The sequence below is a fragment of the Stomoxys calcitrans genome, chromosome 5, assembly GCF_963082655.1.
Source record: "Stomoxys calcitrans chromosome 5, idStoCalc2.1, whole genome shotgun sequence".
In the NCBI taxonomy this organism is placed as follows: domain Eukaryota; kingdom Metazoa; phylum Arthropoda; class Insecta; order Diptera; family Muscidae; genus Stomoxys; species Stomoxys calcitrans.
Window position 1 is genome coordinate 88856555 of NC_081556.1, and position 18937 is coordinate 88875491.

The following is an 18937-nucleotide window of genomic DNA, read 5'->3' on the forward strand; positions in this document are numbered from 1 at the left end:
TCGTTCATGGTGACACCACAGGAGCAAGAGAAAGAAAGATGCGTTCTAGTTTCTACCATTGAACCATTCAGATGGCTTTTAAAAGCCCAACAACTTGCAAATGTTCCCATCCGCCCGCTAAATCAGACAAGTTCTCAAAGAAATGAGAAGCTAACGGTAAAGACCTTCTGGCTGCCAGTGCGGGACACACAGACAGCAAATGGTCTATAGTCTCTTCTTCCTCGACGGACTCACAGCTTCTGCAAAAGTCGTTACTTGCAACTTTCATAACGGACGCAATGACTGAGACGTCTGTTCTAGCTAGCGACAGAACTTGGAATTCTGGAGTGTTCGCAATCCCCATTTTGTACATGGTATGAGGGAAAGAAGGCTCCCTCAGCCTCACAGTAGTGGTCGCAGCAATTTGGCTAGCCACAATATCCAGAGGCATTAGGTATTTGTACCCCTTTATCATTCGTTGAGCTTCAAGCCTGATCCTAAAGACTTAGCTTAAATAACGCTTAGGCATATCAACAGATTCCAGTTCCCTTGGAATGTGTAAGGCTGTCCCTAGTCTCGCAAAATCGTCTGCTCAAAAACTCCCTGGGATATCTCTATTTACCGGCACCTAGAACAGGTAAATTTTGAACTATTCAGCCAGTTGAGAGATCTGATACAGTAGAGGGCGATTCTCAAATTCAGAAATATGTTCGCAAGAGATTTAATGAATGACTGGCTGTTTAAGAAGATTTGTATGCCAATCATCGTTGTGAGATTATTTTTTAGACATTCCACCGCAATTGTCGGGTTACCTTCTCGATGTGACCAGTCCAAGTTCTTCAGAGTTCAGCCCACCTAGTCGTCTAGTTTGGAACCATCCATATAGAAGTCTATGTTACTTCTATTACCAGGGATATTGTAGTTCCAATGGATTCTGTCAGGAAAAGTGGCACAGTTCTTTTTATAAAAAGCGGCTCAGGCAATGCGCAATCCACACTATCTGAAACAACGGGCATTGTATGGGGGATGACACAGTGTCGCTAGCCGCCACATGACCAAAAGAAAGCCCGCTCAGCCTCACAGCAGTGACGGGATTAGATGGTGTTATCCTCAGTGTGGCTGTTATGCAAAAACAAGCCATCCTAAGGATCCGACTAAGTATTGAGCAGTAGGTGGACTTTTGAAGCGTTGTCCACCAGACCACAACACCATACAGCATTATAGGACTGACAACTGCAGTACATACCCAATGCATTACACTCTGTTTAAACTACCCATCTTTTGTCATTAGCTCTCTTACAGGTATATAGTGCAAGAGTTGCCTTCCTTGCAAAGGTGGGCAAATTTAATGCACCACGTTTCCTCAATAGATGATTTTTATATCTGACAAAATCAAATAATAAGAAGTGATCTTGGATAGGAAACTTAATTGGAAGTGTCACATTCAGGAGCGTACCGAAAAAGCTTACAGATGTTGGGCACTATGAAGACGGGCCGTCTACATAGACTATCCGAGGATAGTCCACTGGCTCTACAGAAGCATGATTAGACCAATACTTACTTACACCTCCGTAGTTTGGTGGACTGCTATGGGGAAAAAGTGCAACATAAGGACCATACAACAGGTTCAGAGCACATGTTGTCTTGGCATAGGCGGAGCGATTAGGACCACGCCCACTAGGGCACTGGAGACTATTCTAGATATCCGACCCATAGACATACAAATTGAGTGTGAGGCAGCCATTGCAGCTATGAGACTCAAGGCAATGGCAGAATGGATTGAAGATGGGAGCAACTCATACCATAGCGATATAATCGAGGTGACGATAGGACACCTGGAAGGAATGGAAGAGGTTCCCGATCGAAAACTTGAGACGAAACTTGAGGTCAAGTGCGAGGCACTGCTGCCAGTGGCACGGCCTTGGATTAACGGAACCCTAGTATTGCCATCTGGAAGATCATGTTACACGGATCAATCAAAGTTAGAGAACAGAGTGGGCCTGAGGGTCTACATTGAGAAGCCAGGGACTGAAATCTGTTTTAGACTGCCTGACCATAGTTGGGTCTGGTAGTCGTAGATCCGGGCGATCACGGAATGCGTGAGGTGGTGCGGGGCTAACGAAGGGACTTCGAGTGTGAACATCTTTACGGACAGTTAACTGGCCATAAGGGCAATAACAACCAGTATGGTAAGGCCACGAACTATGTTTGAGTGTTAGAAGAGTTTAATACCTTCTCTTAGAATGACACGATACGCATCGCTTGGGTGCCGGGCCATTGCAGGATAAGGGGGAATGAAAAAACAAACAATTTGGCAGTAAAGGTCAGAGGACTGCCGTCAACAAACTTGGTAACCCGAAGCTTTTAGGGTCGACGCAGTCCGAGTTTAGAGCCTGGACTACGATCGCGCAGGTAACCTTGTGGAATAGCGAACCGGTTGGCACGACGACGAAAATCCTATGGGGATATCTAGATCGTGAGAAAACGATGCTGTTACTGAAAGGAAGCAAGCAGGAGATCAATATAGCTTTCGGTATCATAACAGGATTCATTCATGGAGGCCACCGTAGCGCAGAGGTTAGCATTTCCGCCTATGACGCTGAACGCCTGGGTTCAAATCCTGGCGAGAGCACCAGAAAAAATTTTCAGCGGTGATTCTCCCCTCCTAATGCTGGCAACATTTGTGAGGTACTGTACCATATAAAACATCTCTCCGAAGAGATGTCGAACTGCGGCACGCCGTTCGGTCTCGGCTATAAAAAGGAGGCCCCTTATCATTGAGCTTAAATTTGAATCGGACTGCACTCATTGATATGTGAGAAGTTTGCCCCATGTTCCTTTGTGGAATGTTCATGGGTAAAATTTGCATTTGCATTTTGCAACTGGATTCATAGGACTAGGAGCTCACTTATGCAAAATCTGTGCGGCAAGTGATAGCATATGTAGTTCATGTGGGGAAGATGATGAGACGTTGGAGCATTTCCTATTTCATTGCCCGGCTTTCGCGGCTAAAAGACATCGGCACTTAGGTGGGGGAACAATACCAGACATAAACCAACTAAAGGGCATGATATGGAAAACAATTAGGATTTTTGTAAGCGGCACGGAATTCCTGCCTTAAACATGTTGTCTTGGCATAGGCGGAAAGATCAGACCGCGCCCACTAGAGCACTGGAGACTATTCTAGATATCCGACATATAGACAAACAGATGAAATGTGAGGCAACCATTGCAGCTATGAGACATAAGGCGATGGGAGAATGGGTTGAGGATAGAAGCAACTCATACCATCGGGATATAATCGAGGCGACGATAGGACACATGGCAAAAAATTAGGTTAGAGGTTACTTTTTAGTATTTAGAGCGCACAACAAGCCGATTACTGCCTTAGGTGTATGTCTGTAGTGGCATGGGCGGATAAATATCCGCACCCTCTTTTCAACCTATTTTCTAAATAAACCCACTTAGACAATTTTCAACCGTTGCAATACCACAGTAGCGCCTGAACAGGTCTCCTTTGGGAAGAGACTAGGCTACCCGGGGCGACCAGTTAGTTGGTAACTTTTATTACGAAGTTCTCGCCATGATTCAAACCTGGGGCCATAGTCGAATGCCAATCTATACGCCAATTTGGACCACCGTGTGCATTTTATTATCAAAAGCAGTCTCCTTATAATTGGGAAATAACTTTAAACAGACACCACAAGATGATATGAGAAAAGTTCCTCGTAAATCTTAGTTCCTTAATAAACAGTTCATGAGAAAAACGTTTAGCGGTTACACAAAGGCATACCTTATGCCATTTATTCACTTTGTATAATAAACTGCATTGATACAACATTTTAATGGTCGCCTATTTTAAAATCGTAACATAATATGATTTTTTGAATGGCTGACAAGCATGATTATCGAATTTAAACACTTAATGTTCTCCGACTGTGTTGCCACATCCAACACAATATAAAAGTTATGCAAAGGTCATTGACCTTAATAGTAACCAGACACGCACATAAATAATCCTGCCACAAATATTTAGCTGATTTTGTTTAATGAAACACACAAAGTTGTCGGTGTTTTTGGGATTTTGCATACAAACAATGATGCAATGCAGCATTTTCATAGCACACATCTTATGTCATATTTGATAGTGGCCAAAGTGGCCACTTTGATTTTATGTATGAATATAGTCGGTGATTGGCTTTGCATATTTTCTAATTTTGGAGCCTATTTGGGCTTCACACTCTTACTTACCATGACTTGCACGATAAGCTAGGCACACGATGGATGACAATGATGATACTGCTAGCTGTGGTACTGCTGGTTAATAACGATGAGGATGAGCTTAAATGAGTGATGTATCTGATTGGGCCACTTTGGCGTTGGCAGAATGCTGAAGCATAATGACTATCAACCGCAACAAGAAAATCCCACAAATCATTTGATAATGTTCATTTTGGCTGACTGGTATTTTCGGCTTTATATAGCGGCTGCATCTCCAATTGTAATTATGCGGTTTTATAAACTGAATTTATTGCATTTTTGTTTTGTTTTATTTTACGATGTGCCTGGAAATTTTCATTGCAACGGGAGTGCGTTGTCGGCATTCGAAGTAGTTGCAAACGTCTAATAACTTGACATTCCCGGTTGGTTAGCTCAGCTTCCGCAGTGAATGTTTACAGCCTTCAATGATGCTGTGGTGTTTCACATCCTCAGCAAGCAAAAGGTGAATGAAAGTAAAATTTTTGAAATAAAACTGATATATGCAAAAACATTCATTAAAATCGCTGGAGAGTGGAATCCTGAAACAAAAGACTTAAGACACGAACTTGCTAGTTTGCTACGTATATGGAGTTCCCAGACATCTGTAGATAAATTAGTGTTTGTATTTACTAAGATGATAATTGTAATGGTAGAGACATCCTTTAGGGATTTGAGACGAACATTTCATTGACAAAATATTTGAACATTACACTAAACAACGAAAGCCTTGTTAATTGCCTTACATCTCATTGTCCTGGCGAGAATATCAGAAAATTTTTCATAGGAGGTTATAGCCTCCCAATGCTGGCAACGTTTGTTAAGCTTTGCCATGTAAAAACTTCTCCCCAAAGAGGTGTCGCACTCACACCGCTCGGACTCAGCTATAAAAAGGAAGCCCCTTAACATTAAGCTTAAAACTTGAATCGGACAGCGCTCACAGATATATGAGAAGTTTGCCCATGTTCCTTAATGGAATGTTCATGGGCAAATTTACATATTGAGATGTGCCTTGAAGCACCACAAAAATCATAGGACTAGAATTATATTCAACGGCAGCACCAGTGAAGAGGCGTTTGATATTTTTTCACTCCGTTTCTAATGCAGATATCCCCATGAACATTCCATTTAAGAACAAAGCCTAACTTCTTACGCATCAATGAGTACTGTTCGTCTCAAGTTTTTTATGTTTCATAATAAGGTTTCTCGTTTTGATAGCGGAGTCCGAACGGAGCGCCGAAATGCAACACCTTTTACGAAGAAGTGTTTATATGGCATAGTACCACAAAAATGACGCCAGCATTTGAAGGGAATAACCACCACTAAAATTTTTTCTGATGTTCTCGCCAGGATTCAAACCCAGGCGTTCGGCGTCATAGGCGGACATGCTAACCAACTACAGTGGCCACCTTTACCTATCAAAATATCCATTTCCGGTCCCACAAAGTATATAAAATGTAATATTCTAAGCCCATCTACACATGTCCATCAGTATGTTGTAATCAAGCCACAGCCTTTAACAAATAAGAGAGGGCTAAGTTCGGCCGGGCAGAATCTTATATACCCTCCACCATTGATCGCATTTGTCGAGTTCTATGCGCGGTATGTCTTTTTAGACAAACATAGAATATTGAATAAGATCTGTTATGCTATTGGAGCTATATCAAGTTATAGTGCCATTCGGACCATTAATGAATGCTGAACACTGTAGAAATCATTGTAAAATATTTCAGCTCATTCGGATAAGAATTGCGCCTTGTAGGGGCAATCGGGAGAGAGGTTAATATGGGAGCAGTATCAAGCTATTGGTCGATTCAGACTATATTAGACACGTACGTTAAAGGTCATGAGTGAAGCCGGATGAGAATTGCGCCCTCTAGAGGTTCAAGAAGTCAATATCCCAGATCGGTTTATATGACATCTATATCAGGTTCTATACCGATTTACGCCATACTTAGCACAGTTATTGAAAGCCATAACAAAACACCTCATGCAAAATTGCAGCCAAATCAGATGAGAATTGCGCGCTCTATTGGCTCAAAAAGTCAAGATGTAAGATCGGTTTATATGACAGCTATACCAGATTATTAACCGATTTGAGTCATACTTAGCACAGTTGTTAGAAATGATACCAAAACACTATATGCAAAATTTCAGTTAAATCGGACGAGAATTGCGCCCTCTAGAGATTCAAGAAGTCAAGACCCAAGATCGGTTTATATGGCAGTTATATCAAAACATGGACCGAATTAAACAATACTTAGCGCAATTGTTACAAGTGCTACCAAAACACTACGTGCAAAATTTCAATAAAATCGGACGAGAATTGCGTCCTCTAGAAGCTCAAGAAGTCAAGACCCAAGATCGTTTCATATGACAGCTATATCCAGTTATGGACCGATGTAGAACCAAACTTAGCGTAGTTTTTGGAAGTGATATCAAAACACTATGTGCAAAGTTTCAATAAAATCGGATAAGAATTGCGCCTTATAGAGGCTCAAGAAGCCAAGACCCAAGATCGGTTTATATGGCAGCTATATCAAAACATGGACCGATTTGACCCATATACAATACCAACCGACCTACACTAATAAAAAGTATTTGTGCAAAATTTCGAGTGGCTAGCTTTACTCCTTTGAAAGTTAGCGTGCTTTCGACAGACAGACGGATGGACGGACAGACGGCAGACATGGCTAGATCGACTTAAAATGACATGACGATCAAGAATATTAACACTTTATGGGGTCTTAGACGCATATTTAGAGGTGTTTCAAACAGAATGACGAAATAAGTATACCTCCATCCTATGGTGGAGGGTATAAAAATTAAGATATTGAGCTGGAACCAGACAATTTTGTTTACAAAAAGCAGGTTCAGTTCGAAGATGGGCTCTATAGCACTAAATCTTGATATAGAACGATATCCCGATTTTGAGACCTCGAACTATAATACCCGTATTTTTATACCCACCATCGAAGGATGGAGGTATATTCATTTTGTCATTCCTTTTGAAACAAATCAAAATATCCATTTCCGACCCTATTAAGTGTATATATTCTTGATCAGCGTAAAAATCTAAGACGATCTAGTCATGTCCGTCCGTCTGTCTATAGAAATCACGATACAGACTTTACAAATAGAGATATTGAGCTGAAATTTTGTACAGATTCTTTTTTTGTCCATAAGCAGGTCAAATTCGAAGATGGTCTATATCGGACTAAATCTTGATATAGCCTCCATATAGACCGTTCCGCCGATTTAAGGTCTTAGGCAAATAAAAGCTACATTTACTATCCGATTATACTGAAATTTGGGACAGTGAGTTGCGTTAGGCCCTTCGACATTCTGATTTAGTTTGACCCAGACCGGTCCAGATTTTGATACAGTTGCCATATAGACCGATCTCTCGATTTAAGGTCTTGGGCCCCTAAAAGCCACATTTAGTCTCCAATTTTGCTGAAATTTTTGACAGTCGACATCCCACTTCAATTTGGACCAGAACGGTGCAGATTTAGATATAGCTGCCATATAGACCGATCTCTCGATTTAAGGTCTTGGACCCATAATAGGCGCATTTATTGACCGATTTTGTCAAAATTTAGGACAGTGAGTTATGTTAGTTAGGCCCTTCGACATCCTTCGTTAATTTGGTTCAGATCGGTTCAGATTTGGATATAGCTGCCATATAGGCCGATCCGCCGATTTAGAGTCTTAGGCCAATAAAAGCTACATTTATTATCCGATTTTAATGAAATTTGTGACAGTGAGTTGTACTAGGCCAGACGATATCCCACTTCAATTTGGCTCAGATCGGTCCAGATTCGGATATAGCTGCCATATAGACCGATCTCTCGATTTCAGGTTTTTGGGCCCATAAAAGGCGCATTTATTGTCCGATTTATCCAAAATTGTGGACAACTTTCTGCAAATTGGCCCATATCGGTCCAGAAATTTTATATAGCAGCCATATAGACTTATATCTCGATTTAAAGCCTTGGACCCATAAAAGGAGCATTTATAATCTGATTTCACTGAAATTTTACACAGTGACTTATGATAGTTTTTTCGACGTCTGTGTCGTATATGGTTCAGATCGGTTTATTGTTAGATTTAGCTACTTAGAAGACCAATATTTTGCTATACACAATTGAACAATGACTTGTACTTATAAGTATTTGGTCCAAATCGGAACATATTGTATTTCGATATAACTGCTATGGGGCATAAGGTATGCATTTTTCACCGGATTATGACGAAAGGTGGTTAACATGTATACCCGAGGTGGTGGGTATCCAAAGTTCGGCCCGGCCAAACTTAACGCCTTTTTACTTGTTTTCATTTATATTTATTTATTTAAAATACCAACACAACAGGATATTCTTCTATAATTAACAGTGTTGGTGTTTTTAAGCATAAACACAAATTTTAAAAATATTATTATTAGTATCATAGGGAGGCCACCGTAGCGCAGAGGTTAACATGTCCGCCTATAACGCTGAATGCCTGCGATCGAATCCTGGCAGGGACATCAGAAAAATTTTCAGCGGTGGTTTTCCCCTCCTAATGCTGGCAACATTTGTGAGGTACTATGCCATGTAAAACTTCTCTTCAAAGAGGTGTCTCTCTGCTGCACGCCGTTCGGACTAGGCTATAAAAAGGAGGTCCCTTATCATTGAACTTAAAATTAAATCGGACAGCACTCATTGATTTGTGAGAAGTTAGCCCCAGTTTCTGTAATGTTCATGATCAAATTCGCATTTGCATCATAGGGATTCTTGGCCATTTCCAGTAGTGTGCAATGTATTCAAATTTTGTCTGAAAGAAAGCTTTATTCGTTTGGAAGGTAGAATGCTTACATACTTTCGGGAATCGGACAGCCAGGGTTTATAGGAATCACAAGCAGAGGAATCACAAGCAGAGACATTTCTTGTTATCAAGTTATGCTAAACTACTCACCTTCATATCATACCATATAGAAATCACAGTTTCACAAAAAAAAAAAAACCCATATTGTAAAATTCTACTCAATATAAATTTTCTCATGCAATACATATCACACACTTGCCAAACATTTGTTCTACAACATATACCATAAAATTGCCACTAATCAAAATAATTAAATGACCACAATTCGTTTGTATTGTGGGCTTGATTGATTCGATTTCACGACATTTAATGCCCAACAGTGTTTAGTGAATAGTTGGCGATAACTTGATTATGATGAATAAGTGCCTAGAGTAGGAGTCCAACAAATCACATTTAAATCGCCTTAAATCAATGACCATTAATAATATTTATCAGAGTATTGTAACGGGCAATTATGGCACAAAATCACATCCATCAAGACGATCATTAATAACCATTATCTCAAAGTTATCACAAATGTTGCTTTGACAGGGCATGGATATCATATAGGATATCTAAAAGATATGGAGAAATTATTTATTGTTTAATATTTCTTTATTAGTCAGAATCGATTTAATGGCTGTGGGTGTGTTATACGAACGATACATAATGCAAAATATTTTATTGTAACTATGATTAAGAGAAAGAACCACTCAAGGGTAGGCTGCTTGTATGCAAAAATATACCCTACACCACCGAGTACACGTAATACTTTTAATAGATAGCACTTATATCCAAATATAGTCAGACTTTAATTTTGCATACCTATTGAAATATCGAATAGAACCTTATACGATTTTCTTACGATGGTACGAAAATTGTGGCTTCTACAGCCCTAAAAATCGAACCGCATAAAAGATATCTAAATCAATTTTGATGAAATTGTGCGCATGTATTGGGATGTCAATTAAACCATCTCATGAAAAATTTTGTAGAGATCGAAGCGAAATTGTGGCTCCTACAGCTTTAAAATGGTATATCGGTTGAAAGTTATATATGGGAGCAGTATCTAAATCTGAACCGATTTTTATGAAACTTTGCACACATATAAGGACGTTGAATAAAACGGCCCATGCCAAATTTTGCAAAAGATCGGACCAAAATTGTGGCTTCTACAGCCTTAAAAGCCCATATCGGATCAAAACTATATATGGGAGCTATATCTAAATCTGGACCGATTTTTATGGAACTTTGCAAGCATATGAGAACATTGAATAAAATGCTCTATGCCAAATTTTGTAAGGATGTGACCAAAATTGTGGCTACTACAGCTTCAAAAGGGCATATCGGATGAAAGATATACTAGGGAGCTATATATAAATCTGATCCGATTATGATGAAATTTTGCACACATATTGAGACGTTACAAAAAGCACTTCGTGCCAAATTTTGTAAAGATCGGACCAAAATTGTGCCTTCTACCGCCTTATAGGTCAAATTGGACGAAAGTTATAAAGATGCTGTTGGACGCAACGTTATGGTGAATGAACACATTTCGAACCGAACACTGATTTTGGTAATAAAATTCAATGATTTGCAAGCGTTGCTCGTTAGTAAGTCTATTCATGATGAAATGTCAAAGCATACTGAGCATCTTTCTCTTTGACACCATGTCTGAAATCCTACGTGATCTGTCAAATACTAATGCATGAAAATCCTAACCTCACCCTTTATATGGGAGCTATACCTATACCTGAACCGATTTAGATGAAATTTTGCACACAAATTGGGATGTTACACGGAACGTTTCATTCCAAATTTGGTAGAGATCACACCAAAATTGCGGCTCCTACAGCTTTAGAAGGGCATATCGGATGAATGATATATATGGGAGCTATATCTAAATCTGAACCGATTTCAATTAAATTTTGCAAGCATTTTGGGTCGTTGAAAAAAACACTTCGTTGCAAATTTTTTAATGATCGGATCAAAATTGTGGCTGCCACAGCCTTAAAAGGACACATCGGATGAAAGATATATATGGGAGCTATATCTATATCTGGACCGATTGATTTTGATTTTTTTCAAAATCAATAGCGTTCGTCCTTGAACCAAAAAAGACACTTATACAAAATTTTGTGAAAATCGGACAACAAATGCGACCTGTACCTTGATTACAAGAATACATGGACAGACGGACATAGCTAAATCAAATCAGCAAGTGATTCTAAGCCGATCCGTATACTTATCGATGGGTCTAGCTCTTTTCCTTTTTAGCGTTGCAAACAAATGCACAAATCTATAATACCCTGTACGACAGTGGTGGTGCAGGGTATAAAAATCATTCAAAGAACGTGTCAAATGATATCCATGGTGGAGGGTATGTAAGATTCGGCCCAAGAGAACTTATCGAACTTTTATCTGTTCTTTATATGGCTGTTTTGCGTATTTCCCCAGTATCAGAAAGAACTACGCTATGATATGTTGTTATTCTAAGAAACCTCTTCATAAAACCTCGCATAAATGACCGGGTTAAAAATAATCATTCTCATACCCACCACCGAATGATGGGGGTATATTTATTTTGTCATTCCGTTTGCAACACATCGACATATTTATTTCCGACCTAATAAAGTCTATCTATTCTTGGTTCTCATAAAAATCTAAGATGATCTGGCAATGTCCGTCCACCCGCCTATCTGTTGAAATCACGCTACAGTCTTTAAAAACGAAGATATAGAGCAGAATCTTTGCACAGATTCTCTTTTTGTCCATAGGCAGGTTAAGTTCGAAAATGGGTTAAATTGGACTATATCTTGATATATACCCCATATAGACCGGTCTCGCGAGTTATTGTCTTTGGCTCATAAAAGATGTATTTATAATCCAATTTGGCACAACGATTTGTGCTAAGACTCACATCTGTGCCAAATATGATTCAGATCGGTCTGTATCTTAATATATACCCCCATATAGAACGATCCCCGATTAAGGGTCTTAGGCTCATGAAATCCACCACCATCGAATAGGGATAGACTAATCTAGTCATTCAGTTTATAACACTCCGAAATATCGATTTAGGACCCTATAAAGTATAGATGTTCTTGATCGTTTCGACATTCTGAGTCCAACTAGCTATGTCCGTCCGTCCATATGTCAAAATCACGATAGTCCCTTGCAGTGACCCTAGAAGTGCAAATTTGGCGAAATACACATATAGCAGCTATATATAAATCCAAACCGAATTCTATACAGTTCACCAGAAATATTCAAAGACATAAGAAAATCCTTCCAGACAAAATTTGAGACAATCGGTTAACAAATGAGCATTTTATTGCAATATTAGTCCAAATCTGACAAACATGCATATGGGAGCTATATCTAAATCTGAACCGTCGTCATCGGGGAAAGCGCTGTACAAAATGTTGGAAAGATTGGTCAATAAATGCGCTTGCAGTAGCTCTAGGAAGAAAAATGGGGCGATATATATATTTGTGAGAGCTATATCTAAATCTGAACCGATTTCTGTGAAATTCACCAGTAACATCAAGAGTCATAAGAGAGATTGGTCAATAAATGCGCTTGCAGTGGCTCTAGGAAGAAAATTTGGGCGATATATATATGTGAGAGCTATATCTAAATCTGAACCGATTTCTGTGAAATTCACCAGTAACATCGAGAGTCATAAGAAAATCCTTGCTGCCAAGCAAGTCGGTTAACAAGTGACCATTTTTTGCATTATTGCTGCAAATCGGACGAATATATATATGGGAGCTATATCTAAATCTTAACCGACTTTTTCCAATTTCAATAGGCTTTGTCTATAGGCAAATTTGAAGACGGTCGGATGAAAACTGCGACCTGTAGTATGTACACAAATTAACATGGACAGACAAACAGACGAACATAGCTAAATCGAATCAGAATGTGATTCTGAGTCGATCGGTATACTTATCAATGGTTATATCTCTCTTCCCTCTGGGTGTTACAAACAAATGCACTAAGTTATAATAACCTGTACCACAGTAGTGGTGTAGGGTATAAAAAGGTCATAAAGTCCAATAGGCGTTCTGGCCGATTTTGGTCGGCCATAATGGCTAAACATTGGCATTGGAGGCCAGCGTAGCGCAGAGGTTAGCATGTCCGCCTATGACCCTGAACGCCTGGGTTCGAATCCTGGCGAGACCATCAGAAAAAATTTTCAGTGGTGGTTTTCCCCTCCTAATGCTGGCAACATTTGTGAGGTACTGTGCCATGTACAACTTCTCTCCAAAGAGGTGTCGCATTGCGGCACGCCGTTCGGACTCGGCTATAAAAAGGAGGCCCCTTTTTATTGAGCTTAAATTTGAATCGGACTGCACTCTTTGATATGTGAGAAGTTTTCCCCTGTTCCTTAGTGGAATGTTCATGGGCAAAATTTGCAATAATGCACAAACAAAGTTTGGGGGTTATGACCGCATCAGGGTAGGTCATAACAGCCAGTTATGTTTTTGGGTCTTATGACCGCTCACCTCCATTGAGAGCAGAATTCTATTTGCGACACGTTCTTAGATAATTCTCATTTACCTTAAATCACAAGCGCCACCAACCACTCTATGTGCGAAGTTCAAATTTGTTATCTTTGTAAATCATCTATGGTAGTACTAATGGAAAAAGTTCGTTTCTTAAGTCTTTTGTTTTGTTAATGACTCTCTAAGGGAAAGCTCCCGTTTCCCATAACATAAGAGATAATTAAGCATTTTATACCGCACCATAATTAAGCATTTAGTGTTTACATAATTTTTTAACGAAATATAGATAATATTGTCAAATAAATACTAGGAGCATTTTTATCATCATAACCACTCCCCTCCAGAGTCTTATAGTTAATGTTTATCATACTTTGTAAAATATATGTGAATTTTATTTAAAATTTTAGCAATTTCTCATAGCACACATAAGCGAAATGACGAAAACTCAAAGACCAATGGACAAAAGCAATGAAATAAAAATGCAATTTATTGCTTTTGTGCAACAAAGTGAAATGTTGCTCACTAAAAAAATACGAATCTTTTTTCATACATAAACATTTATTTGCAAAAGTTTATTTCAGTCTACGCTTGTGTGTGTTGTTCCACATTAAATTTCATTCATTTCAAAATCTCATACAAACTCTCGAACACCATCGCCACACTTGTGATGCGTGAAAGTAGACAATCACCAAGTAGCTTGGCGCATTGCCTTTGTTATTCGACATCATTTTCTGGGGTATTTTCGAAGCCTCAACGAAATTATAATGCAGATAAGGAAAAATGAACAACAACAACAACACTCATGACTGAGCACTAATATTTGCTACAAATTTAATTAAATAAACTTTTATTGATAGAGTTCAGGCCACGATGTATTGTAGTTGAATGTTAATTCGTGTTTTGTTGTTTTATGATTTTTTGTGGTTTGTTTGTTTTGTTCAATTAAATTTTTTGCTGCAGGAAATTTGGCGGTTTTCCTCTTTGGGGGGTCTAAATGCCAACAAGGTGCTTAGCAAAAGATATCATGTTTTATTAATTTCCAAAAATTGCTGGTAAACATTAAAGTAATTTGTTACATTCACAAATTGCAGATGCATGAGACTTTGTGGTTTAATGCTAAAGTAGGAAGTCTCCGAAAGTTGTGATAAATAGCTGCGAAAAGGTCAAATTAGTTACATATAACTTTTTTAATAGAAAATCTCCAAATTAAATGAAGATAATTAAGGGAATGCATTTCGATTAGTGGTTTCAGAGGTAAATTGAAAGGTTGATTAAAAGGTTGATTGAAATCGTTAATTTTTGCAGTTTCACATACCTTAGGCTATGTCAGGTCATATTGGCAATCTTCATTGATATATCTTTCACAATTAAGATAAATTAATGAGAAAAGAAAATAAAGAAAAGAGGCTTCAATAGCCTTTAGTTCAAACAACCATTAGGTTTCAAATTTGCCCACGAACATTCCTCTCTAAGGAATAGCAGATATGCTAAAGCAAATTTGCCTATGAACATTCCACAAAGGAACATATCACTGAGTGATGTCATATTCAAATTTTAACTAAATTATAAGGCACCTCTCTTTTACAGCAGATTCCGTACAGCGTGCCGCTTAACATCGGATTATGAATGCGTCTTTTATGGGGCCAAGACTTTAAATCGAAAGATCGGTCTACATGGCCGCTATATCCAAAAATGTCGAAGAGTCTAACCCAACGCACTGTCCCAAATTTCTGCGAAATCGCACAATAAATGCGTCTTTCATGGGCCCAAAACCTTAAATGGAGAGTTCGGTCTATATGGCAACTATATCCAAATCTGAACCGATCAGTGTCAAATTGAAGAAAAGTGTAGAAGGGCCTAAGACAACTCACTGTCCAAAATTTCAGCGAAATCGAATAATATATGTGGCTTTTATAGGCCTAAGAAAGACCCTAAATTGCGGGATCGGTATATATAGCAGCTATATTCAAATCTGGACCGATCTGGGCCAAATTGAAGAAAGATGTCGAAGGGCCTAACACAACTTACTGTCCAAAATTTCACAAAATCGGAAAATAAATGTGGCTTTTATGAGCATAGAACCCTAAATCGGTGGATCGGTCTATATGGCAACTATATCCAAATCTGGAACGATCTGAGCCAAACTGAACTGGAATATCGACTGACCTAAGACAACTCACTGTCCAAAATTTCAGCAAAATCGGATAATAAATGTGGCTTTTATGGGCATATGACCCTAAATCGGTGGATCGGTCTATATGGCACCTATATCCAAATCTGGAACGATCTGAGCCAAATTGAACTGGAATATCGACTGACCTAAGACAACTCACTGTCCAAAATTTCAGCAAAATTGGATAATAAATGTGGCTTTTATGGGCCTATGACCCCAAATCGGAGGATCGGTCTATATGGCAGCTATATCCAAATCTGGGCCGATCTGAGCCAAATTAACGAAGAATGTCGAAGGGTCTAATAAAACTCACTGTCCAAAATTTCAGCCAAATTGGATAATAAATGTGGCTTTTATGGGCCTAAGACCTTAAATCGACGGATCGGTCTATATGGCAGCTATATCCAAATCTGCACCGATCAGAACCAAATTGCAGAAAGATGTTGAAGGCTCCAACACAACTCATTGTCCCAAATTTCGGCAAAATCAGACAATAAATGCGCCTTTTATGGGCCAAAGACCTTAAATCGACTGATCGGTCTATATGTCAGCTATATCCAAATCTGAACCGATCTGTGCCAAATTGAAGAAAAATGTGGAAGGGACTAATAGAACTCACTGTCCCAAATTTCAGCAAAATCGGATAATAAATATGGCTTTTATGGGCCTAAGACCCTAAATCGTCGGATCGGTCTATATGGCAGCTATATCCAAATCTCGACCGATCTGGGCCAAATTGAAGATGGATATCGAAGGCCCTGACAGAACTCACTGTCCCAAATTTCAGCAAAATCGGATAAAAAATTGTGGCTTTTATGGGCCTAAGACGCTTAATCGGCGGATCGGTCTATATGGGGGCTATATGAATTTAACCTGCTTATGGACAAAAAAGAATCTGTGCAAAATTTCAGTTCAATATCTCTATTTTTTAAGACTGTAGCGTAATTTCAACAGACGGACGGACATGGCGAAATCATCAAACATTTTTTTGAAAAATGATTTCATTACCAAAATATCTGAAAATCTATAAATATCCAAAAAAGGTATTTATTGGATAGTTACCCAATAAAAACCCAAGCTTTAGGTATTTACCCGATAGAAACCCATGTCTAGAAATTATCTTCAATGTAAACTTGTCCAGTGTTTTCTATAAACTGTTTTCAAACTTTCATCGATATCAGATGCCACATGATTTCTTACATACTTTACACATTTTCCAGCGCTCTGTCATAGCCCATGACTCATATGTTTATCATATAGTCTCTAAAACACAATTCAATGATTTAACAACTTGAGAACTTTTTCAATTTCAATATCTGCCACCATTTGATTTATGTCGGATAATGTGGATATCAATGAACTTCTAGAGTTAATTATTTATTGGCTACCAACCAACCCTATTTGAAGTACGTGAAAATCTTGAAGTTGTGGTTTTTTTGTGCTTGTTTTTCAACTTGCTCAGACACTTTAATTGTGGTCTTCTTGTCAATTCAATATTCATTTTTTCTCACCTATTGTTGAAGCTTATTGAAATGTGTAATTTTTTTGTTTCTTTTTTCGATTTAATTGAATTTACAGTGCCTGCCAAGTTTGCACACCCAATGCCACCAACACCGTTTGGTCTCACTGTCAATGCGTCTTAGCCGATGGAGTGGAGCGTGGTATTTTAACCGCCAATCGTATGATACCAGGTCCCAGTATACAAGTGTGTGAAAATGATAAAGTCGTCGTGGATGTTGAAAATCACATGGAGGGCATGGAAGTCACCATTCATTGGCATGGTATCTGGCAGAGAGGCTCCCAGTACTATGATGGCGTGCCATTTGTTACACAATGTCCCATTCAGCAAGGCAACACATTCCGGTAAGTTGTCAACTTGAAGTTGAAGGCAGCTCAAGTCTTTGCCCTATAAATCTGGAACAATGCATTTCACATACCTCTGGCATCTATTTTCAGTTATCAATGGACTGGCAATGCTGGCACTCACTTCTGGCACGCCCACACTGGTCTTCAAAAACTCGATGGTCTCTATGGCAGCATAGTGGTACGCCAGCCACCATCGCGTGATCCCAATTCGCATTTGTATGATTTCGATTTGACTACACACATTATGCTGATCAGCGATTGGCTGCATGAGGATGCTGCAGAACGTTATCCCGGCCGTCTGGCTGTAAACACTGGTCAAGATCCCGAGTCTCTATTGATCAATGGCAAAGGACAATTCCGTGATCCCAATACCGGTTTCATGACCAATACTCCTTTGGAAATATTCACCATTACACCGGGTCGTCGTTATCGCTTCCGCATGATTAATGCCTTTGCCTCTGTGTGTCCCGCTCAGGTGACAATTGAAGGTCATACTTTGACAGTTATTGCCACAGATGGTGAACCAGTGCATCCGGTTGATGTTAACACGATCATTTCATTCTCTGGTAAGTTTGCATAATTTTATATTGGGCTTGTGTGTAATGGCTGAAAAGTGGGACATTGTCAGTATAGGGATGGCAAATAAAAGGCCAGCCCAACCGGTTAAACAATTTTTTTGACATTGGCTTGGGATTAAGTATTTTGCAAACAAGTAAAAGCGTGCTAACTTCGGCCGGGCCGAATCTTATATACCCCCCACCATGGAGCGCATTTTTCGAGTTCTTTTCCCGGCATCTCTTCTAAGGCACAAAAAGGATATAAGAAAAGATTTGCTCTGCTATTTGAGCGATATCAAGATATGATCCGGTTTAGACCACAATTAAATTATATGTTGGAGACCTGTATAAAATGTCAGCCAATTCGAATAGGAATTGCGCCCTTTGGGGGCTCAAGAAATAAAATAGAGAGATCGATTTATATGGGAGCTGTATCGGGCTATAGACCTATTCAGACCATAATAAAGACGTACGTTGATGGTCATGAGAGGATCCGTAGTACAAAATTTCAGGCAAATCGGATAATAATTGCGACCTCTAGAGGCTGAAGAAGTCAAGATCCCAGATCGGTTTATATGACAGCTATATCAGGTTATGAACCGATTTGAATCATACTAGGCACAGTTGTTGGATATCATAATAAAACACGTCGTCCAAAATTTCATTCCAATCGGATAATAATTGCGCTCTCTAGAGGCTCAAGAAGTCAAGACCCAAGATCGGTTTATATGACAGCTATACCAGGTTAT

The 18937-nt window shown here is 39.2% G+C and overlaps 1 protein-coding gene across 1 annotated transcript in view; it reads left to right on the forward strand.

The window, feature by feature from the left end:
* LOC106086636 (uncharacterized) overlaps positions 1-18937 on the forward strand; it is a 308384-nt gene that overhangs the window by 239985 nt on the left and 49462 nt on the right. The window contains exons 3-4 of the mRNA XM_013251381.2: positions 17344-17628; positions 17722-18197. Coding sequence (XP_013106835.1) covers positions 17344-17628; positions 17722-18197 — 761 coding nt within the window. The remainder of the gene's footprint in view (positions 1-17343; positions 17629-17721; positions 18198-18937) is intronic.